The 24,363-nt window shown below is 31.6% G+C and overlaps 3 protein-coding genes across 6 annotated transcripts; all 3 read right to left on the bottom strand.

Moving 5' to 3' along the window:
• Nucleotides 1–6,292, bottom strand: LOC110645003 (protein-tyrosine sulfotransferase). 4 transcript variants are annotated; one of them, XM_021797995.2, is made up of 13 exons: nucleotides 5,896–6,292; nucleotides 5,394–5,459; nucleotides 5,068–5,233; nucleotides 4,900–4,971; nucleotides 4,060–4,348; nucleotides 3,385–3,525; nucleotides 3,181–3,285; nucleotides 2,914–3,061; nucleotides 2,769–2,818; nucleotides 2,611–2,679; nucleotides 2,403–2,522; nucleotides 902–1,036; nucleotides 1–338 (listed from the first exon to the last, which is right to left on the bottom strand). In XM_021797995.2, the coding sequence occupies exons 2-13, from the start codon at nucleotides 5,446–5,448 to the stop codon at nucleotides 333–335; spliced, it is 1,356 nt and encodes a 451-aa protein (XP_021653687.2). In that variant the 5' UTR covers nucleotides 5,449–5,459; nucleotides 5,896–6,292; the 3' UTR covers nucleotides 1–332. The 4 variants fall into 4 exon arrangements, with proteins under 4 accessions (XP_021653687.2, XP_021653686.2, XP_021653684.2 ...); XM_021797994.2 differs by having other exon boundaries at nucleotides 1–324; nucleotides 4,129–4,348; XM_021797992.2 differs by having other exon boundaries at nucleotides 1–324; nucleotides 5,896–6,291.
• Nucleotides 6,293–7,201: 909 nt separating this feature from the next.
• On the bottom strand, nucleotides 7,202–15,416 carry LOC110645006 (protein ENHANCED DISEASE RESISTANCE 2). The gene is made up of 21 exons (XM_021797999.2): nucleotides 14,891–15,416; nucleotides 13,071–13,145; nucleotides 12,920–12,973; nucleotides 12,774–12,839; nucleotides 12,637–12,686; nucleotides 12,212–12,339; nucleotides 12,095–12,141; nucleotides 11,912–12,009; nucleotides 11,450–11,545; nucleotides 11,300–11,364; nucleotides 11,142–11,213; nucleotides 10,533–10,679; nucleotides 10,127–10,425; nucleotides 9,531–9,594; nucleotides 9,241–9,416; nucleotides 8,690–8,791; nucleotides 8,526–8,576; nucleotides 8,279–8,422; nucleotides 7,936–8,031; nucleotides 7,656–7,757; nucleotides 7,202–7,485 (listed from the first exon to the last, which is right to left on the bottom strand). Exons 1-21 carry the CDS (start codon nucleotides 15,041–15,043, stop codon nucleotides 7,393–7,395), a joined length of 2,178 nt encoding a protein of 725 aa, XP_021653691.2. The 5' UTR covers nucleotides 15,044–15,416; the 3' UTR covers nucleotides 7,202–7,392.
• A 4,335-nt stretch (nucleotides 15,417–19,751) lies between these two features.
• On the bottom strand, nucleotides 19,752–22,828 carry LOC110644998 (UDP-xylose transporter 1). The gene is made up of 9 exons (XM_021797982.2): nucleotides 22,639–22,828; nucleotides 22,496–22,543; nucleotides 21,821–21,969; nucleotides 21,435–21,619; nucleotides 21,155–21,222; nucleotides 20,936–21,068; nucleotides 20,682–20,843; nucleotides 20,325–20,597; nucleotides 19,752–19,968 (listed from the first exon to the last, which is right to left on the bottom strand). Exons 3-9 carry the CDS (start codon nucleotides 21,939–21,941, stop codon nucleotides 19,879–19,881), a joined length of 1,032 nt encoding a protein of 343 aa, XP_021653674.1. The 5' UTR covers nucleotides 21,942–21,969; nucleotides 22,496–22,543; nucleotides 22,639–22,828; the 3' UTR covers nucleotides 19,752–19,878.
• Nucleotides 22,829–24,363: the final 1,535 nt, after the last annotated feature.

Genomic DNA, 24,363 nt, shown 5'->3' with positions numbered 1-24,363 from the left:
AGATCAAAGAAACAGACTATGATTTTAATATTAGAAAAAAAAAATCAACTGGTCCATAACTAAGCCCCAAATAACACAAGCATAGCCATCCGCCAAAATGGAATCAGACTGATACCTACTTTCCTATCCACTATGTAACTTTTCTCTGTATGTGATCCCCTACAGCTTGTAAACAAGTACCATTCATATCTTAACTTTAGATATTTTTCTTCTTGCATTTACAAATAGAAGGACTACAATGAGTAAGACAATGCACATGACCAATGAAACTGTTTTCCATAATGTGATGCCACCTGAATTGTTGAATAAGCCCTCCAATCCTTCCTGCAGTTTTACACCTTAAAAATACATCAGACATATTTAAGTGAAACTTGCTTGAAGCAATCAAGTGAAACAACCAGAAATTCAAAGCAAGCAGAATTTTCTGAAAGTGAAGAGTGACACCTTGTGGCATTACCAAATTAAAGAAACGGGCCATAGCCAAAGAACTCAAGCCCTTTATGTTGTATTACCAATTTGCTGTCCTGATAAAATGGTTAAAAAACAAGAAGAGAAAGTCCAGGATGTCTAATGGCTTTCATACAAAGAATGTTTGGAGAATGTTTTGTGTTCTCACTCTTTCCTAAACAAGTAGTGAAAAGCTATAAATACATCAACTTGTTCTTCTAAAGTTCCATGTATTTGAGATTCTTTATAATCCTTGACCATAGAATGTCTTCATGTATTTAGGCAACTATGAGGGCATTCATCATGCATTCAACAACTGAGAACTCTAAGAACACATGTTCGAAGTTTTTCACAGAAAATGAAAACTTAGCAGATGTGACCGCCAGTAGATGAGGCACAAGTGATGGTAGAAACACAAATAACAAAATCACATCCTTAGCTTACAAATACTTACTGTGCTGGCCAACTTTTGCATTGTATGCTCGTGCTGCTTTGCAAAGATGTCTTGAGCATATTTATAAAGCTCCAAGTCAAGATTGTTAAGTGATCTTATCTGCTCAAGAACCACCTCAGGAACAAGGAGACGGTCCTGTGAAATTTCATACATTGAAATGTTAGTCTTACTCATAACAGAGGATGCACAAGCCCTCTTATCCAGGCCCATAAGTGTAATCATAATAAATCGCAGCACTAATATGGTAACTTTGAAAGAGTTTCAAAAAGTACAGGGCAAGGTGTTTAACCATCGACATTCAAAAATGTTAGCCTAAAATCAGCAAGCATGGCCTTATGATGCTTTACATAAAACTGAGACATATGGATATATACAAATATAAAAGGATGGTTTTTCTTTTTAAATTGTGAGACCTATGGCTCCACAATATTAAAAATTAATATTTTAATTGCAATTATGTGGGCCCCACAAATAAAAAATAACATATATATATATATAGCTGCCATATGCACCCAAACTTCAGTTCTGATTATTGGACAAAATTACAACAACCTTTGAAATAACTTTGGGCACAAATAAAACCCAACAAATAGAATAGCACATGTAGCTTGGAAGGAAAGCCAAGTGCACTCAAACAATTGAAAAAGGCACAAAAAGACTAGATAGAGCAGCAAATTTAGTTTTATTTAACATGAACAAAAACAGGAAAAAAAAAATCGACACATCCATAAAAAAGGACAATGACCAGAACTTTCCCGATGCTGTAATCAGTATATTGAGGCCCAAAACCACTTGATTTTAAGCGTGTGAACATTGGGATCTTTGAAAAATTGTCATGGTTGAAAAAAGTTTCACCATCCCAGTCTCCTCAAAAGAATATAAAGAAATAGTGAGCTTCTATGGATATCAAAATTGAATTGGACTCCAACCATGGGAAACTCAATGGTTGAGCATACTGGAAATCCAATAATATTCTGTCAATCCACGGTTGACAGCCTTCCATTTCAACCATGAGAAGCAAAATGTTAATCGAAGTCCAATTAACTAGTTCAATCCAAGTGCCATGACCTTTCTTTAAGTAGGGACTTTCCAAAATATTGAATGACACGACTCTAACCACTACAATGCTGGTAAATTCCGTAAAATACACTTCCAAGGTTGCAAGCAACCATCAGTTACTCTAAATCCCTTCAAAATGTTCAATGGATCATGTATTTCTCACAAAACACAATCCAAAAGCTATCAGCGTGCCAAAAGTCAGGCATGATATCAAACAGAAACATTTCAGTGTGCTCTGCTCTTGCCCCACATCAATTCAATCATGTGATCTGACAATTTGCTTAATTAACAAATCTCCAAAGAGGCAAGGAGAATTCAAAGTTAATTGACACTTGACAATAAATCATGAACCAAACTGGCTTTGCTCTCACAAACTTGTTTACATGAGACAAAAAGTGGAAAAGAAATGTAGACGTTGAGAAAATATATTATGAAAGCATACCTCCTTCGAAAAGTTTGCTGGAGCTATTCTCTTCAAAGAAGAGGTACGACGACGTGCCTGGGTCTTCCGTAAATTAGAAATGCAGTCTTCATAGGCTGCCATAAGTTTCTTTACAGTCATCTAACATGGACGATAAGAAAATCAAAGTCATAACTTTTCCCCATTTTAGAGTGTACTATCCTTTATGTCCAAAAACAAATTGCCTTACATTTTCTTTCTTCCCTTCAAGATTTCCTGTAGAAGCAATTTCACTTGCCTTTTGGTCTGAGGTGCTAACCTGTTGTCCAGGAAAAGCAGAAAGATTACCCCCATTGTAGTAATTATCGTGATCTCTTATATCAGATGCAAAGAGTCACAACCACTCACCTGATGATCATCATTTTCACGCTCAGAATCTGAAATTGAAGAGCTCTGCTCTGTAAAATAAGTAAAAAATGAAATTGATTGAGGAATGGAGAAAATAATTGAAGGATATTGTTGGCACAGAAAAAAAGTCCCTTGCCCCACTAACCTGCTTTATTATCAGCTGCAGTTTCCACACTAGTGTTTGATGCCAATGCCTGGGAAATCACCTGTGCACCAACCACATTCGCAAACATTGTTGCAGATTCTCTGTGGTCCTCAGTGAGGCCAACATATAACATCTCATCCAACCTCTTCTGCAAGATTTACAAGTATCCAACATGAAAACAACCATGACGAGAGGGAAAAAAAAAAATCAGAGAAACACTATTATGATAATGCATTGCTCAAAACATGAAAAACCTATTGTGATTACCTTAGCAACTTGCAGTACATGTTCACCAAGAATCTTATACTTCTGGACACAATGGCGCACTTCATGTGCTTCCACATAATAAGAGTTGTTGGTCAATCCTGCAACCTGTTAATTAAAACAGTTGGACAAAAAAAAAAATAACGAAATGCATACAGAAGGAAAAATGTAAATGCTACATGCAGTGGGATTAAACTAGGCACGCACCTGGAATGTTGCTCCATTGTGTACCATGTCATGTGCTATGGGGTCCATGATATATTCATGTAATGGAATAACAATTTCCTCCATGTTGTATGGATCTTTGCTCCTCACATGATTGGAACCCCTAAATTTCCTAGCATCCCTCTGCCCATAAAAGTAAAAATATATAAATATGATATGGACTGCAAAAAAAAAAAAATAGCCCAGCCCTTCCATAAATGATCTGTCAACTAAAATAAGTCTATGCACTCATCCAAGATCTTCTTGCCTACACTCAGATGTCCTATTTATATGGTAGAGCCACCCCATGCAACTGTGGTGTACATACACAAGGGCGTAGGCAATAATTTTCCCTCTTGGTCCTCTTATATCATCATGCACAATATGTAAATGTAGGTTCATGGAAAAGGAGAGAGATGAGAGACAAACAGCATAAAGTGTTTCCTTCAAAATAGCCAAGAACAATTAAAACATTCTATGTTTCCTTCCCTAGCTCTGCTTTTCCAAAAAGAAACCATAAATGCAGATAGTTGTCAAAATAAAGCATTTGTGAAAAGAGAATAGGATAAAATGATTATGAACCAGCAAATTAAGCAAGCAAAATCCTTTAGCATTACAAAGTCCTAAAAAAAGTAAGATACATGAGACATATAGCAGCAGATTACAGGATAGACAAACCCTGTTAAATAGGTCTTCCCTCATCCATGGAACCAAATACTTCCAGGGCCATATATCCAGTGTACTAACCCCACCATTCCTAGGGCGCAACCGACCAGCCATTTGTGTGGCAGAAGTTAAGTTAGGATGCACCAAGAATCTAGCCGCCACTTCAACAGAAAATTCGTAAGTACTGAACACACGGTCAACTGGATTCCTGAGTATGGTCACCACTGAAGTTTTCTTCTTTGGAAATTTGGACATCATGCTATAGTCATCATGAGTAACCAACAGTCTGCACTTCTGTTTGCTGCAATAGAGATGCCACAGAAAGCAACATTGTGATAATAACGTAAGAAACTACATAAAGCAACAACAAAGAATTCCACCCCCACCCCTCCTATTTTTTCCCTGGAAGTACAGTGTTTGAGATACTTTTATAAAAATTATAATAAATCGAGCCTTTGCATTTATTCCACCCCTCCCACTTTCCTAAATTTAAGAGAAATTTACTAAATCGGATGTAAAATTAACTGAGGTACTTGGATAAAGTATTACTATTTGCTCCAAGTCTCCAACAGACAAGGAAAACAAGCCCAAACATAATCCAATATTATAAGTAGAAATTCTCTTCATAAAAAGACAAAAAAAAAAAAGAAAAAAGATTGCAGGAAACACTTAAACCTTCAAAGAGACACTCAACCAAACCTATTTCATCCTTATCCTCCATGTATAATTGAAATTTTAGTAGACAAAAAGAAGTAATACCTAGGGATTTTGAAAGTAGTCTCAGTAAAGAAAAAGTCAGTATTCCATAAACATTAGGCATGAATAAAGATGAAAAAAATAGACCAACTGTACCTTGGATCAAATCGCAGCTTATCATATGAGCGGGGACATTCCTCAGAGTTAGAGTACAACTTTCTCAGGAAACTGCAGGTGCAACATATAACAGAAAGCAGAAGTTAATACGGTCGAAGGAAATGGTAAGCTCTATTTTCATATGAATGCGTGCCAACAGGGAATTACCAGTGAAAATATGTACGCCCTCCAGTTCTTGGGACATGGAGGAAAAACAACAAATCTCGTAGCGTGTGTTTGCCCTCTGTTGCTTCTTCTTTAAGAGAAGCTAAGGCCCACTTTTTGACAATTTTTTCGCAATGGCTAAAATCATTTTTGATGGGAGATGCACTTGCTAATACAGAAACAAGGATTAGTGTCAGATAAAGGATAGTTATCAACCAAAATTTGAAATAATGTCCAGGCCACAAAAAAGTGCAAGAAGAACACATATAAAGGATTTCATGGCAGATAAAAATTAAACTAAAATAAAACTAAAACCTGCAGATACGCACCCAATGCAAGAAACATCAAAAGCACAGTGAACCTCATTGCAGGATCCATCCACATAATTCCTACAACTGCCAGAGTAGACAATAACATACATGAAATAATGCAAATAATAATAGAATAACATAAGAAATTAGCTAACTATCAAAGAACAAACTCAACAAAATTTCACATTATTAGGCCCTCCAATTGCCTTAGTCTTGCTGCATTTCTGCCTAATAACAGCAAAGGCCAACAAATTTCTCTCTCAATAATTCCATTTTTTTTTTTTTTGTCAATACACTATCTACTTGTTTTCTCTCTCAAAATATAAGCTAACAGCAAATTTTCCACTTTTAAAGGAACAGAACATATTACGAACCAGAAATGAAGCAAAAACCACCAACAACCCAAAACCCTAATCAGAACCAAAAAGGGAACTTTAAAGAAAGTCTACGAGACAAGAAGAAAAAGAAACCTTCAAAAAAAAAAAAAAAAAAGAAAGAGGAACAACGATTAGTGGGTTACCTGTATCGGGTTTAGGGATCTCGTGCCCATAAATTCGTTCAAGTCAGTGTTGGAACTCTACCAGACAGACCTCGCAATCAGTTAGGGCCCACACCAAACAGAATCACAATTTTCCAGATATGGTTACTCCGGATTTTCTCGCCGGCCAAATACAAAAAAAGGCAGTAGCTTTTACATTTTCGCAGGAAAGTAGAAAATTTTCTCTTGCTGAATCTGTGTTTGTAACACTCTCTTTGGATAAATTATTATAGAGGGAAGAAATAAGGGATCAAAAATAGAAAATATAAAGAATAAACTACTTTGATTTTTAAATTTTTTATTTTTTTATCTAAATTGAAAGAAAATAATTAGAAAAAATAAGATAAAATTTTATCCCATTTCTTATTTTTTCTCTTCTGTTCAAACAATGAAAAATATCTTTTTCACCTACCCAAATAAGGTGCAAGCGAGCGCGTCTGAATCAAAACGACACCGCAGATTCAGAGAATGCTTTTGAGAAAAATGATTGGCAAGTTATCATCTGCAACTGAATAAATGGCTACTTAGCTGTTAACACTAATTTTGAAGGACCAGAATTGGTGTTGGATTATTATTTTTTTAAATTAATTATTTATAAATAATAATAATAATAATAATAATAATAATAATAATAATAATAATAATAATAATAGGAGGGTGATTGTATTATAAGAGTATAAAAAATTATGCTTGAAAAATTTAAATGTTCTAAAATTTTTGTTTCATGAAAATGAATAAAAGAAAAATATGGAAATTAATAAAGATAATATTAATTATGAATTTCAAAATAAATAATTTATTTTTCTAATTCAAAAGGAATAATAAGAGTTTTTGCAAAACAAATGAAATCTGAAAACACATCGTTTTGCACCCATTTAGTAATTAGTGCCATTAAGTATTGGAGAGTGTGGAAGGGGGGAATTTTGAGTCATTTCAACTTTCAAGAGTCAAAACCCCACAAGTGGGTGGAGCCCTGCCCAATGCCCTCCACCTCCACCTCCACCTCCACTTTCATAGACCTAAATTCTATTGTCGTGGTGGCGGGCCCCTACCCTATCAGCGTTGGCATTTTTGCTGGTGCCAAGAACATGGCCTAAGTGAAAGATGAATGATTAATATAAATAAATAAGAGCAAATAATTAATTAGTATTAATATACTGCAGACTACTTAATTAATTTAATTTTAGGTTAATGGTTGAAAGAATCCTTATCAAATTTTTTATTTGGCAAATTCTTTCATTTCTCATAAATCTGCCCATTTTTCAGATAAAATTTTGAGCACATAGCATAACCAAATTGAAGAAAGAGCTCTAACTTCGAATAGCATCTTTACAAAGATTGGCTATCAACTCTAATGGTATTTACAGCATTACAGGGTTGAGGCCAATACTTGAATAAAAGAATGATTTTCAAAGTTAGTTTCCAAGGAAAATGCTTCTTGAGCCCTCTTAAGGAACTGAATATGACACTGATAGATAATCATGAATTCAATAAAACTGCTTTGGAGGCATCCAGATGGTTAAGCCTGCAGGTTCCAATAAGATACTCTGGTAGCTTCTCTCCTGTATTTGCCTACATAAGAAAGATTGGAACTCATAGATTAGGAGGCGCATACTCATTTTCCCCATGGATTCTTGTATTGCAGATAAAAATGTCTTAGTTGGAGATCAAAATCTGAATGGCATTTAGCAGTTCATCATTGTTTATTTTGTCTCTGTTTGAGAATATAAAGTCCTTCTTACCTGTATCAAAAATGCCATCTCAATCACCAGATTGCTGAGGTAACCGAGAACAAGACTGACCACGCCCCTCGCAACTGTTGATGACCCAATGTTGACTCCAAGCTGAAATGAATTTAAGAGTCAGAATTTAGAAAGTACCCTTTCTAACAAGTAAATACAGCCTCCTTCCTACACTGTTAGTAGTGAAAGAAAGTGTGTCTGATCGACGGCATTATGATGCACCTAACATATTGAATATCACTGCTTTGATAAATTATACATATTTTTCTTGGAAGTTTACCTCCAGGTAGTTCGTTCCATGAAAATAATTAATTTCCAGTGCTTGACCAATCAAACATGCTTTCTTTCCCACACTCTGCTTAACAATCCATGAACCCTGACAAAAACGAATAATTATCAACATAAGCAACATTACAATGTCTTGAGGAAAATATTCAGGAAGAATGATTTTGCATTTTTTTTGTCCCAGAAACAAAATAATTTGTCCATGTTGTTTTATCAAATTAGATGGAGCACATGCCCCTGGAGTCCTACTGACAGGTTCCTTTAAATTGAAACCAATGCTAAAGATTGAGAGTGGAACTGATAATATTAAAGGATTGGTAATCACTACCTGTACTAACCTTAGATATGTAAGGTATGAGCTTAAACCTTGAATTTCTATATGTATCATCCCCCTTGACAAAACTCTCTAGCAAGGGTGCATCTTCCAAAGGTGTAGTCATCATATAGTATAGGGCAAGGCTATACGTAGTTGAACCTGGGACCTGTTTCATAATCAATAACTTGAATTTTCTAAATGAAAAACAACAGATACTAACAGTCATTAGGATCAACACCTAGCTAAATATAGCAAAAGGCCAAACTTACTTGTATATTTATAATGAAGAAGAACTCTGGTCCACCATGCGCAGCATATTTCTGCAAAATAAAGCTTGTAAAGTTTCTTTCTAGTAATAAATGTCATACTGCGGATGTGAGTGCAAACAGCTGAGCTTATAGATGATCAATAACTAAAAAACTTTAAATATTACTTGAACAATGCTCCCTGAACGACCTGCAAGGTCATCTTCTCGTTTGTCAGATTTTAGCCAGTCTGCACCAACCATCTGCATCAAAGTGCCTTTTGCCTTAACCTGGAAAGAAAATAAGTTAGCATAACAACTCAATAACCAACACTAAAATTGCCTCCTCCACTTGTGGAGGAAGCTTAGAGATGGTTGGGTGAAACTGAACAGATTGTCACAAGGGCAACTTGAATTAAAAAGCTGAATGCAGTATGACGTAGTCTTACAAATTTCTGTTATAGAGGATTGAAATTTTAGCATTTGGTAGGCCATAGAGCAGGGAACTTAAAAACTATGATTGATTAGTATATAAGATATTAGATGTAAGCAAGGAAAGGAAGAACATATAAGAAGCCAGAAATACATATGAGCAATATCAGAGATAAGAAAGTTTGCAATCAAGATATTGTTAATTGAAGCAAGAAACTAACCAATTTGCTGCCTATTCATTTAGTGGCTGTAATCAACATTTTTGGCTAAACATGTTAGTTTTAAGATCATTATAGTGTAGTTTGTACCTTCTTCTGGTCTTCAAGGTAATTCTTTCCACGGATCAAAAAGCTAGAAGGATCAGCTGCTGTCCAACTGGAAAGCATAGTACAAGTTGGATCTTTTGGAAGAGTAGTTCCATAGCAGCACAACATACTGTCTTCCCTTGCCATCTCTTGCAAGTCCACATAACCCCTCTTTTGAACTGCAGGATACATGAGTCTTAATGTCATTAAATTGCACAAGACAGTAAATCATACAAACCCATTTGACAGTTCGATTTCTTAATCTCAAAATTGAACACCCAAACCAACTTTACCAGCCAGATCATGCAATTTCTTCACAAAACTAGCAGCAGTGGACAACTTAGGTTGGCGTACGTCCTGCAGCTCTCAAATCGAAGCAAAATGAGAAACAATAGAAGCAACATCTGAATTTTTTTAATGCAGAATTATGATATGCGGTGAAGAAATAAAAGAATGTTTTGCCCTCATTAGCTCACTAGCAATTAAAACAGGAATTTGACAAAGTATAACAACAAGAAATTATGTCTTGTGGTTCATGCCCTTCTGAACAATTGAATCATCAAGCTACCCTGGTTGAACTTAAGGAAGGTGCTGATAATTAGATCAGTTGATAAGTTCAGCCAAGATAAAAACATGTAGACAACTAGAGGGAAAGCATGCCACTAGCCATCAGAAGGCCTGCATTTCCTAAAGTTTCTCTAGCACAAGGTCAACAATCGTATCACCTTGCAAGGAGTCTTCCTATTATTACAAAATGATCCGAAACTAGCATTTGTGAGTAAGCACATGGGTAAAAAGGTGGAAATCAATGCTGAAGTCCTTAACTACCACATCTAGGTCCTCCTTGTATGTAAGAAGCAACAGTGAATCAATTTGTTTTAAATAGTACCTGAGAGTATATTTCATGACCAAAATCATAGCTCCAGCCATTCTCTGTATGTTCACAGTCTGAGGGTTCTGGAACATCAAAAAACTCATCTGAAGCATCATTTAGTCCTACTAGACTGGCATGTTCAGATTCAGAAGGAGCCTTATCTACCTCTTCACTTAGATATTCCTTAGTTTTCCCATCATCTCCCTTCCTGTCCTCTTCAATCTGATGCAGCTTAATATTTCTTGCCAACTCTCCTGATGAAAAATCAGATGAAGGACAATTTCCCAGTTTTGCACTGAACAACTCCCGCAATGCTGTAAATATAATGCAGCCTCTTTTTACTCAATACCAGAACCTCATAATATATGAAGGAAACAAAAAATCAAAAATGTATAGATCTTTATCGAAATTTCAAAAATACCAGCAACTCTCCCAAGCATCCGGATGGTAATAGATCGAGCTGAAGAAGTTCGCAGATATGATTTCCAGAATTTCCAGTCAATAGCAAGCATGTGCTTTACTACAGATCGTTTCCCTTGGTTCACAGGAGATATGACATATCCTCCACCTGCAAGAAAATGAAAAATGCTATTTATCCAACAGAAGAGTTTTTGGGGAATTAAGGTCCGAAATAATCACTAACAGATCAGAACACACATGTTGCATGCAATAATTTTTCATTAGCAGGATAACGATGGCGGTTGGTGACTCATTACTAGCCAACAGAAGAATCAGAAAACCTTGCAGGGTTTATAAATAATGGACCAGTAGAATGCAAGCCAAACTGTTCTTATAACCAAAGTAAATTAAAGAAAAGCATCTACAATTCAGAATTTCCAAGTAACTTGATTCCAAGGACAACTACTCCTGGATGCTAACTTATACATGTTATTAGAGAGAGATGAAGATGCTATGCATAATTATTACACACTCTTCCTGCATTATCTACTACTAGGTACCACATAATACAAAGAACTTCAAAAGATCCAGGAAATTCATTTTCAATTCCAAATATTTAAGCATACATTACTTTTAAGGCAGGCACGAACATAGCCTTTCTGGGGTGGACACTTCTTGTGAAACACAGAATGGTAGAGAATAACTGCAGCAGAACAAAGTGAATCAAATTATTTTATTTCCAACAGCCCTGTTGTGAAAATAATTCATGAACCTTCATAGCATTGTTACCATATGTTCCATCATCTTCCCTCCTCCAGTAACGCCGCAACAAAAAATCTCTTCGTTTCATTCCCCTGAAAATTATGACGAAAAACGAATTCAGACTCTTAAACCATGGCCGTAAGAGGACATGAATATACTTAATGGTGTTGATCTGACCAAGGCAACCAATCATTATACAACTTCTTGTGAACAATATCAGTGTGACCATCAAGGTGCTCTACTACACTGCCCTTGTAGAAGCAGAAGTCCCATCTGCAAGTCAATTAGCACAGCAAATTTTAGTTATTTAATGTTGTAAAGAAATTTTATTTACGTATGTGATTTTTTTTTTCTAAAAGAAAAGAAAAGCAAGTTGCTTAATGATAAAGGGTTGATTAATAATTAAAAGATAACTAATAACATAAAAGTGCAGTTAACAGGTTCATTGCAAACAGTGGAAGATTATAAGGCTAAAATTCTGTTGGGTAAGCTCTCTGCAAACAAGTAGATGATTTTGAATTTTTTATTTTCTTTATTCTTTCCAGGTGTACTTTTTGAACTTCAATGCTGACATAGACTAGTCCATGGGTCCATTGATCAACCAAAGATACGAATTAAAAGCCTTGAAGCATAACTTACTCTGATCTTGAAGGACCAAGTGACATAAGAGTTTGGAAAATGGCTTCTGAGGCTCCGTCAACCACGCCTACAGCCATTATTGCAGGATGATCATCCCACTGCCAAGAAAAGGAAAACTTTTATAATGTAATAAACTAATAATGATTAAAAACCAATAAATTGTGAAAAAGAAAATCTGCCTACCTTCCCATGAGAATCCCTGTCTTTTGCTTCTTTAAAGAGACGTAAACCTACAAATATCCATTTGTCAACCATGGAACTTAGATATCTCAAACAGCAAGTTACAAACTTTATACTTACCATTCTGACACCCAAAGATTGTCCAAGGTGAAGGTGCAATAACATCTGTCACTGGATCACTATGCGTGAAAGAACAAAGAGTCCAGTCTATTGGTTTGTTGTGATTTACACGACTGGAACCACTCAATCTAAGAGAACAAACATTTATGAAAAGCTTGAAAATAATCACAGGACAAGAATTTAAGAAGTAAATTATAACATGACTGCCCCATAAGGATTAATTATGAACTTTTATCTCTTTACCAAACAAATTCAACAAGCTATTTTCAACAACAAGATGTCTAATGAACTGAAAATATGTGCCCAATAATTATCCAGCATACGCATTGTAAGGCTGAAGTCAAGGTCGAGTAACAGAAAAAAGGTAATAAGCAAGCCAAAAGCAAATAGTTCTTGTATATGAATGTTGGATAGTGTTATCATACCTAAAGGACTGCCAACTGCTCTTCGAACAACCAACAACATTCTGGCCACCCTGCACATACAAACAGGCATTAGTCCCTGTTTTAGACATAGCAGCCTGTTGTAAATTAACAAAATTAAGCAATATGGAAGATGGAACCTTTAAAGCTACTTCTTGAATGGAATGTATCCACCTTGCTGCTTCCTCAGGACTGCTTGCTCCCAACTACAACATTTAGATTTCATAATTTAAACATGAAAACATTATACACTGATAAAATCCTTTTTATAGAATAGTCACCTAACCTTAAGTTGATCACTGTGATTAGACGTATTATAAAGTGTAAATATGAAGAACACCTGCAAGACGTAAGTTAAGACATTGATACCACAACTGGAAGGAAATAACCCATAATGATATAACAACCAAGGCAAAAAACGTATCATTTTTCCTTACTTTTCTATGAATGCTCTCTCTCCCATTATCTGTGACCCGAATGCAGGAATCAACAATTGCACTTCTAACAGGATCCTGGAGAGCAAATCAGGGTAAACCATCAAAGGATTATACATGACCTAAATGCAGGAATATATACCTGATCTTATTTAGTCTCCAGAATAGATAACAAAACTATAATAAAATAAATTTTCATATAACAAAACAAGGCAACATCTGTCAAACAGACTGCAAAATCAACTGTAAAACACCACACCATTCAAATGAAATATAAAGCTTAAATCAAAATCCCTATTCATTTTGAGCAGATAAATACTTTACCAGGAACTGAATATACAAAAGTTATTATCAATCACATATCATGTTATGGATGCTTTTTTTTTTTTTTTAATAAGCTGAGAACTTTTATTAAATGTTATGGATACATATAAATGTGGATTTAAACAATGTTTTCTTTTCAATGCACTGATACAGCCATTTGCCTATTTCATTTCCTTTGTTCACACAGCTGAAATAGGAATTAAATCTGTAAAAATACTACCATTAATATCATCTTGTTGTGGAAAAATTAAAATGGATATTTAGATGATTCTCCTTATTTTAATAATACACTTCATAGCCATTTTGCCTGCTTCTGAATCCAACTCAGATACAGAGTATTTTTCAAGTAGCTATGTTGCTTTCCCATTACGTATCCACCATCAAATCTCATTGGCAATCAAAATCCAACGAATAAACATTGAAGTCATTATCATGACATTCAGTTAATAGCTAGAATTTAGACTAAAAGGCTACTAACATCAACCCGTAATGCTAAAGCAGAGATATTCCTGACATGGAAAAGATGGTATACAGATCGGAATACATCATTATTTGCATTAGTTTTACAGCAGAATTCAAAGCTATGTTCAAAAAAGGCAACTCCAATATTTCAAAGCTGATTGTTGAATTCATAGCTCATAAAAGTGAATGGGGTGAGGAAAATAAAAAGAAAAATTAAAAAAAAAAGAAAGAGCAAAAGCTGCACTAAGAAACACTTTTACTTTCATTAAGGATAAGTCTGAATCAACAAACATTTTTCTAGAAAAAGTTTGCAGCATTATGATTACCGAGTAGACAAGCTGATACACAACCCAAAAACGGTTTTAACAGACTATTCATTAAATCTAAAGTGGATGGTTTAAAAACTAAAAAATCTTAACAATTTCAAGCAAAACTTGCAAGCACTTCTTTTGTCAAGCACTGAAAATCACACTTACATAGTTGCTGCTCCAGTTTAAGGCCACTAAGCCATATTTTTCAGATGCAAGTTGAAACAGAATGACACTATGAGCTTACTTATGAAGAAAACAAAAGATAACCCAGAAAACTTCAACTAGATATTCAACCGAAAAATAAGGAATCTATCTCAAAGCTAGAAGAACCCTGCAACCATAATCAAGGAATCTATAACAAACTCATGGCATGCAACACTTGTAACCTCAAGGTAAGGAAAAAAAATCGATTGGATAACGAAATTCGAATTTGAACCAGTTTACGTACTGTGTGCTAATAATGAAAAGAAAAGAAGGAAAAAAAAAAAAAAAAACAAACTCCAGCAATCACTCAAATAAGAAACAGAGAGGAACAAAAAGAAAACCCAGAAGGCCCATTGATTTTTCGCATGCTTATGTTAATCGAAACCAAAAGCCATAACCTGAAACAAACAAATAACAGCACACACAAAGAAACTCACAAATATGTACAAACACGTAAAACAACAGGATCTACTAAAGCAATAATACCGTATAAATAACTAGAGATTGAAAGTAGAAAATAACCTCATCTTTAGAAGCAGGTATAGCCTTGAAGCTCTTAAGAACGTGATCTTCAAGAACAAAGTAGCGTTTCCTAGAGTACTGTAACCCAATCCGATTATAACGAATAAGATACAACCACCCTTCCATTATTTCTTTATCTTGGGAAACATCCATCTCTATAAAAAAAAAAAAAAAATCTCCAAATCTCAAGAAACCCAATTCCCAGTTGCGTACAAGATAGTGTGTAACTATATATATATATGTGAATGTATATGACGTAAATATATGGATTCAAGAAATAAAGAAATGGCCTGTGAGTATGATCCTCTGCATGTGATCCCCGTGAAGGGATGCAGAGGAAATGAGAGAATTTGAAAGAGGCAAGAGATCAAATCCCAGGAATTGAAATTGGAGTAGCAATCATAGGAATTGAAAATGCATTCAATTTTTTTTTTTTAAATTTTCTCTTGGTTTTCGCTCTCTGTCTCTTTCTCCTTCTGTGTCACTCTTTCTGTTTCTGTGCTTTTGTTTTCGTTTTCTCTCTGTAAAGTAACTGAAATTGAATTGGTGTTATGTACTGCGAAGAATAAGACAAAGATTTACAGCAGCGAATATTATATAATTAAATGACTTTTTTGCCCTTCTCTATTTCGTATGATTAATTTAATTTATAATAATATTTTGTATTTTAGGGTAAAATTAGATGGAACTGGGGATGGCTGTAGCTGGGTTGTGTATTGGGTAAGGATAGATATCATCCAAAATATGCAAAAATATAATCATTCCATTAGGCTTTATTTGGAAGTTTATTTATTTATTTACTTATTTTATTTCAATTGCAAGTTGATAAATTGAAATTGATTGTTTGTGTGGCTGAGCATTAGTATAAAAAAATAACATTATTAAAATATTTGTAATTTTTAAATAAATTATAAATAAAACTCTAATTAGTTTGAGATTATCATTAATTATTGTTATTATAATAATTGTTTATTAATAATATATATTAGAGGCAATCCTTCAAGAGAGGAAGGGTATAATGGTAAAATTATATATATAATAGAATATTATATTAAATAATATTATATAGAAATTGATGTTGGACAGTGTTTGGCAGGTGCAGAAACATCACTCTAGTCAAGGCAGTCCTCAAAACTGGTGGAAGGGGTAATTGATGTTATTGACTTCAACAAAGTCTTCTTAATTTTTGGAATATTCAACATAAAATATTCTTCTTCAATTTGTTTATTTTTCTGTTTTTTTTTTTATTTTTAATATGAAAATATAAATATTAAACCCAAACCACTTTCATAGAAAAATTAGAAAAAAAAAATAAAATTATAAAGAAAATAAATTTCTTATAAAAATATTATTTTTTTATAAATCTTTTCAATATAAAAAAAAAGAAAAGAAAATTATTTATTTATTTTCCATATTTTACAAAAATAAAAGTGGAGAGATTTTGCTATTATGTCCCTATTAAAAAATAATAATTAAAGGGAAAAGATATATATAAAGAAAAAAATACAAAAATTAATATTATTTTTCATTTTTTTTATCAAATTTAGAAATAAAACAAAATGTCTCAAAATGCTCAAAGAGCATTTTCTACACAAATCCTTATAATTTTTTTTTTCTTCTTATAAAATGGAAATTTTGAAATTTAATTTTTCTTATTTCTTTTCAATAAAATAAGGGAGTTATTTTTTTCCTAATGTTATTTTAATTTTTAAATGGTTATTTTAATTATTTATAATTATTAATAAATTTTAGTGCAATAATAATATATAATTATCACTAAAGTATTAAAATTTCAAATTTAAATCACATTTAAAATATAATAAATCATCTTCAATATTAAATATTATTATTAAAAAAAAACAATATCCATAGGTTTCAGAGAATGTGGTGTGTTTATATTATTATTGAAAATTAATATATTAAATTGAAATAATAATTAAAAAAATAGTTATTATTTGGGGGTGAGAAACAAAATGAGCTGTTTGCATATGCAGGAAAGGAAAGGGGAAGGACGAAGGAAGAAGCTTACTTTCGGCTAAGAAACATCCACGTGGACGGTGTCTCTTTTTCTCTCTTTATTTTATTTATTTATTTATTTTGTATTTTTTCTGCTCAAATTTTTTTAACATAATTTTGGCTTTTATTGACGTTCACGATACTCTATGATTTTCTTGCCTTTTTTATATGATTATATTATTTAAAATATACATATTTATGTAAATAAAATTTAGTGTATGTTTTTAAAAAATTACTGTTTATTTCTCTAATATTTTTTTAGTCTTTATATAATATAAAATATTTTTATTTTTATTTTAATTTTTCTAATTTTAATAAAATTTTATTTAATTTTTTTAATACAACATCAAAGGAATGCCTCTTTTTGTGTCATTTATCAATTTACCACCTTAATGTATTTAAAAATTACACACACATATTTTTATTTTTAAAAAAATTAAAAATAAACTATATCAAAAAATAATTATTAACCCTCTACATTAAAAATAAATAACAATTTGTTTAAATTAACTCCTTAATTATCCCTTCAATTTCCTATATAGAATTTTTTTTTTTAATGCTTAGATACCTATGTATGCTGCTTGAGTTTGTTGAGAATTTATATATATATATATATGAAATAAATACTTAATTAATTTATAATATTAATAATTTAATTAGTGTAAAAAAAAATAATAATATGACAAAGATGAGATACCAAAAAAGATATTCATAAACATGCCATTTTCACAAATATCACCAAACTTTCTACCTAATTTGTGTTCTTTAGCTACAATCTTACAAAAAAATTCAACAAATCCTTCTAAAATCAATGCAAGGAACCTCCAAGCTTACCTACCCGTGATTATGAAAAATATTTGTTAAATCTTTTGAACACTGCACCGATATATATATATATATATATAAAATATTTTCTATGAATGTTTCCTATAAAATTATCTTCATTATTTGATTGCAACGTTAAATTAATGATATGTATTCATGTTACATATATATAAAAGTATTTTCATATCTTAATAAGATTATAATGGCTTCATTTTTTTAAGAATAAAGTCATTTTTATTATAAATAATTATTTTTTTATTATAAAATATTTTTTATTCATTATTTTTTAATAGTTTAAATGTTAAAAATAAAATAAATATTTTTTAAAAAATATTTTCATAAAATAAAAGGAGTCTAAATATGTATTAATTTTCCTAAAACATTGCCTAACAAATGTGCTTTTGTCCATTAATAGGTTGTATTAGGAAATATTATATTTGACAAGATAATGATTAATTTGCTTTGCATTTTATTGACCAAAGTTTTAATTTTAAAAATTAAAATATAAAATATTTTATTTTTTTAGAATTCCTCAATTTTAATATACATAAAATTTGTATTCTAATTAAACAAAAATTAAATTTAATAAGATGCAGGCATGATAATGAAGGTCATATGAGGAATTTCAAGGTCAAGTCAAATTCATGTGATGATGCTCATGCCTTGAAAGTAAAAGGTAAAAAGATTAGGATTAGCTAAGGGCATATGTCATCTATGTTCAACCTAACATTAATTTGAAGATTTGCCCATTAAGTCTATATTTTTTAATTTTTGAATTTAAAAGTATTGAAATTTTATTTTATGAAAAATATAAAAAATAGAAAATTAATTAACAATAATATAAAAATTATTAAAAAAGTTTCATTTTTTAATAAACAATATTAAAACTTAAAATTTTGATTGTGAACAAATTTTATTTTTCTTTAATTTTTTATTTCCTTTTTTCTTATCAAAATGAAGAAAATTAATAAATTCTGCAGGTTAAATTTTTAATTTCCCCCTTATATTTGTTGATTTTTTTTTAATTAAATTGAGCTTAAAGCTACTTTCCACCTATCATAACTTGTTTTTGCATAGGTTTAGATTAATTAACTTGGGTCAAGTTTTGTGTCAAATTTACTTGGAGAGCATTAATAATTATTTATTTATTTATTTTTTAAAACTTTAATTACTCTCACAAATACTCAATTATTAATTATCAATAAAAAAATATTTCTTTTGTCCTATAAAAATAGACTTATTTCTATTTTCATATAAATTAAAAAAATTATATTTAATATAGGTAAAGGCAATAAATTTTATTTAATTTTTTTTAACATACTCTCTATTTATATTGCTTCATTAAAAATTAAATAACTTACGTTATTAAATTAATTTTAAAATTATTTTCTTATTGAAAATTTATATTTTAAAACTTTAATAAATTTATAATATATTTAAATTTTATTTATTTAAAATGTAATAAAAATTCATAAATATTATTTTAAAAATATATATTTTATATTTAATTAATTACTTATATAAATAATTTAGGTAAGGGACACTCAACATATAAAATCTAAATTCAATATATGTATTATTTTTAAAACTCAAATTCGTCATAAACTCAATTATATACTACCCAAACTCTATACCACACCCTTTGCTGGAATTTGTGTCTTGCTCTGCTTTCTTGGTGCTCTATGGAAATTCAGCATTTGCATTATCACTCTGATGATGAACTTGTGATTTTTATTTTGAGTGTAATTATATGTGAAAAGTATGAGTTTATACCAAGAATTTAATAATTACTAAATTAAATATTTACATGTATTCATTACATATAATTTAATTAATTTTATATAAATTTTGATATAAATATTTAATTTAAACTTATTTTCATATGAGGTTTTATCTTTATATTAGATGCACTTAATTATTTTCTTCGCTTTATATTGTTAATTTTAATTTTACATGAGTATAACATCTATCAATAATTTGCATTGACAAATGTTACAAAGTAGCAAATGAATTGAATGTTAAAAAAAAAAGTGTTTATTGAAAGAATCAAAATGATTTACTTACACCATCAAAATGTCTTAGACCAATCAACACCCTCATACAGGGAGCCTTTTATAAAAAAATTTTTAAAAAGAAAACCTAATTACTCAGACAAGAGAGTCCTTTGCTGCTTTCTTTACCTCATGACTTTCTTTGTCTTGGATTGCTATGAGTGGTGTGCTATCCTTCTCCTTCATCTGAAACAAGATGTGGTGATTTTCAATTCACATGTATTTTGGGGTCTGTTTGGATCGGTGAGAAAATGATAAGTAATGAAAAAGCAAGAAAGAGTAAAAAAAAGAAAGGGTTAAAAAGACGAGGTGAATTATGAAAAGGTAATAAAAAGTAATATATATTTTTTTATGTTTGAAAAGAAATAAAGAAAGAATAAATTTAAGAGGTGTAGAAATAAAAATAGTCATAACTCTCACAATCTTACTCCTAATCCCTCGTTTAACTTATTTACTCCTCTTCAATCTCATCTAAATAGAGCCCAAAATATAAATTTATTTGGTAATTAAGAGAGAGAGAGAGAGGAGAGAGGGAGGAGTACCTGAGGTCCCAATGAGAGGTCAACAGATTGTTTCTTCTTGTTCTCTTGGGAGCAGAAGTAAGAGTACAAGCCCATACCAAAGATGGCAACTAGTATTCCAATGATATTTCTGACAGCGAAAGGGTCATGTAAAAGGGTATACCCAAATGCAAGAACAAGGCAAGTCTTTAGGTGGCCAAGAACTTGATATGTAACTGGTGATGTCTTTCCTATTACCATGAAGGTGCTGAAGTTCACAGCCACTGATATAAGGCATGAGAGGATGATGAAAGCCTGAAAAGTTAATATATCAAATTATTCTTTTATATCTGTAATTTGAGGAAGAAAATATGAGAAAGGGAGAGATGATATATATACCAAGACTATAGAAGAATATTTGTAAGCAAAAACATTCTTTTTGGTGAGGAATTGATCAACCAAAGGACCTGAGACAAAAAGAATTGCAGCCTGAAATGGGGCAGATTGATAAAGCAGCTGAGTTGAAGAAACATTAAGCCTCTTTTGTATTGTATTTGTCAGCTGAATTAAGCATTTGAGTTAAGAATGAACTTTTTCTCTTATAGCGATCAATTCATTTCCTTCCATAAAAGGGATAACTAAGAAAAGGATACAATTTGGCCAACACAGGTTGTTACAATGGCTAACATAGAGAGAATTGTGCCAACAAAATTGAGCTGGAGATCAGTCACAGAGGCAATGCCAACCCCAACAAGCAAGAGGAAGAGAGAAAATTTAATCTTCTGACTGCAAGAGTTTGAATAAGTAAATCAGAATTATAGTAATATTTTAGAAAATTCTGTTTGAATATCTGCAGAGGCACATTTTATAACCTGAATTGCTTTTTCAAGAAAAGAGTTTCCAATAGAACAGTGAATGGTATGATTGCAAGTTTGGTCATCTGCAGTTATATAAAAAGCATCCCAGGAAAAGTAAGTACACATACAAGATAAAAGCTATAAAAAAATATAAGTTTGGTACTCAGGATTGTGGAAATAAACCTTAAAGATAGAAATTTCAAGCTAAATGAATAAAAAAAACTGTGTTTTTGAGTGTGATGATTTGTGTAGAAGCAATCTACCTGCAATCCCAAATGGTACTAAGGAGATGTACCTGGTAGAATCCAATGGAATTGAATCCCAGGCTGAGGTTGAGCAGTCCAATAGAAACACCATTAAGAATGCCAAAGAGCATTACAGTTTTCATGTCAATGGGCTTCGACTCAAACAGGTTGAACCGTTGTGCACAGTGAAGGGTGCAGAAAGTCACCATGAGGTGCCAGCTAGTGAGGGTTGTAGCTAAAGAACCAAAAACAAGAAATAAGAAAATGAAAAATAATTTCTTATGAAAAATAATTTCTTGAAGTGAAAAAAAAAAACCATAAAATAATTCAATTTTAATTCCTAACAAGTAAAAGAAAATCTTCAAAGAATGCCATTGGAATGGTGAAAATTAAAAATGGGATAAAATTAAATCAACTAATTAATTTAATTAATTACCAAAAGGGAAGCCAAGATTGCTCATCAAAGCTTTATTGCATATGACAATGGAGACAGATGATGCCACTGAAAGAAACAGTGCACCAATAACACCCAGCTGGAAGCTTGACATTTCTCCCATCTTCCACCAAAATTATACCACAGAATAACTAAATAAAAAAAAACAAAAAGGAAATTAAGAAGGTTAGAAAGAAAACCATGCATTAATTATTGGCTATTATATTGAAAGGTTGCTTAAAGGTAAGCTCTATGAAATTGTAAACAAAGTAGACCATTGATAAGCAATAGGGTAGATTGTGATTCATTGCTTTTTTTTAAATTATTTTTTTTTAATTTGCTGCGTCCATTCTAATTAGATGCATGGTTGATTAGATAACAGTGAGAACTAATTAATGTCGCTACATTGTGATCATCTTTTATGATGAGATATAATAAAATGTGAATTAAACTTTTTTTTTTTCCTTCATTGTATTGAAGTTTGCTACAGAACTTGTATGTATCTTATAATGTTCTTATGAAGCTACAAGATAATTTATCAAATAATTGGCAATGTCCATTGGATCATAGGTGTCATGTAAAAGTGAAGTTCATACCATGAGAGAGAGAGAGAGAGAGAGAGAGAGAGAGAGAGAATCTAGACTGGAAAGAATAAAGAAAGAAGAAGATAAGCCATACCCTCAAAGCTTCAAAGAGAGAGAAGGATTCTTGGAGTTGTAAGGAGCCCTGAAAACTCACAAAGAAAACCAATGTGTTTTATCACAAAAACGAACATAAACATAGCAAGAAAGCTTAAGAATTTGCATATACATTACGCATACCTTTGGAATTAACTATCTATGTATAGAAACTAAAGGATTTAGGGCTCCTACAACTCCATGCAAAAACCAGAATCCGGCAAGGGCAAGCTAGCTAGTGGTGGTGCAGATATATGATAAGACTCAGAAGGGGAGGAGAGAGAGAGAGAGAGAGAGAGAGAGATGAAGTGATCGTGGCTTGTGTGAGAAAGCAACATTAGCAGTCTTATATGTATATGGAAGGAGGGGTTTGGTGCCAAACTCTGATATATCAGCTATTAATTGTTTGGTTCTTAGCTATCTCACAAGTCACATGTGCTAGCTTGTCACTTCCAGAAGGAAGTTGGCTGAGGCAATATTACAGTTAAAGAGGGTAAGAGTTCTAAATCAAATGATAAAACCATCATTTTCTTTTATAACCCTTTGTTTTTATTCTTCTGACTATTATTTTCTACCAACAAATTAAGTTTTGGCTCCATGAATTAATCCCTTTACAAGAATATGAGTATGATGATCGATATATATATATATATCATTTAGTTCTTTAAGACCAAATAACATAATCTTAAGTTCTACCTGATCACATGTTACTTGCTAATGATTTTTTTAAAATTTCTTTTATAATTGATTTTAATAAGATTTGAATTTGAGATTTCATAACTTTAAAGACGACTCGAATATCATTGATTTCTTGCTAATGATTTCTGCTATTAATATATATTATTTGTACGAGGTTACCTATATCCCTTAGCAGTTAGCAATACAAAGAGAGATGTTAAAAGAGTCTTAGCACACAAGCCAGAAAGGTGAGACTTACATTTCTCAGATGGAAAGTGAGGTATCTGCCAATGCAAGCAAAAAAGCTTTGCCATCCTCAAACTCAATTAGTGTTTGGTGATAAGAAAACTTCATTTTCACTCCAAAAAAAAACTCCTTTTCTTTGGAGCATCACAATCACCAACCAAGCAAAATTAGGAAAAACCATTTTCACATTAACAATTCTCTTGATTTTGACCTTTATGTTGCATCAAAAACCATACTATAAGGTTTATATAATTTAGGCAATAATGATAATATTCAGGTGACTCTATTACTGAGGGCTTGCTCAGTCTGAGCATAGAATCTATGGTGACCATCCAATGGACTGATGGAGGGACAGACCTCCTTTTTTTTTTTTTTTGTTCCTTTTTTTTTCTTATGCTCCTTTTCTGTAGGCTAATTATTTGAATTACATGGTGTAAAAAATTATTTTCTTAACAGATCATTGAAATTAAGAGATTTGCAAGCATTATTACTTGCTATAGTGGGCAACTCCAGCATCAAACTTTTAATAGCACATTCCCCTTTTTTTTTCTTTTTTTTTTAATAAATTCAATGAAGGCAAAATTGGTTAAATTAGACTTAAACTCGTTTATTTTATGAAAAATATATTTTTATATTTTTTAATATTTAAAATATTTAGAAAAATGAATTAATGCTTAAAAGAAAAATTGAGTTAACTTAAAAAAAAAAAAATTTACTCTTTTCACAAGAGAGAGTAATTTTTCATTATCTAGTCTTTGATAATCTTATTAAATTGTTAAAACACTTATATATACATGATAACATACCAAATTTAACAGTATAATCAAATAACGAAAAACATTTTCATGAAATATATATATATATATATATATATATATATATATTAAAAATATTTTTCATTAAAAATATTTTCTATATACAAATTATATTCATGAAACAAAAAAT

The sequence above is a fragment of the Hevea brasiliensis genome, chromosome 1 (genome assembly GCF_030052815.1).
Source record: "Hevea brasiliensis isolate MT/VB/25A 57/8 chromosome 1, ASM3005281v1, whole genome shotgun sequence".
Lineage (NCBI taxonomy): Eukaryota > Viridiplantae > Streptophyta > Magnoliopsida > Malpighiales > Euphorbiaceae > Hevea > Hevea brasiliensis.
Note: the sequence above shows the minus strand (reverse complement) of the source record. Positions and strands in the feature narration are given on the sequence as shown.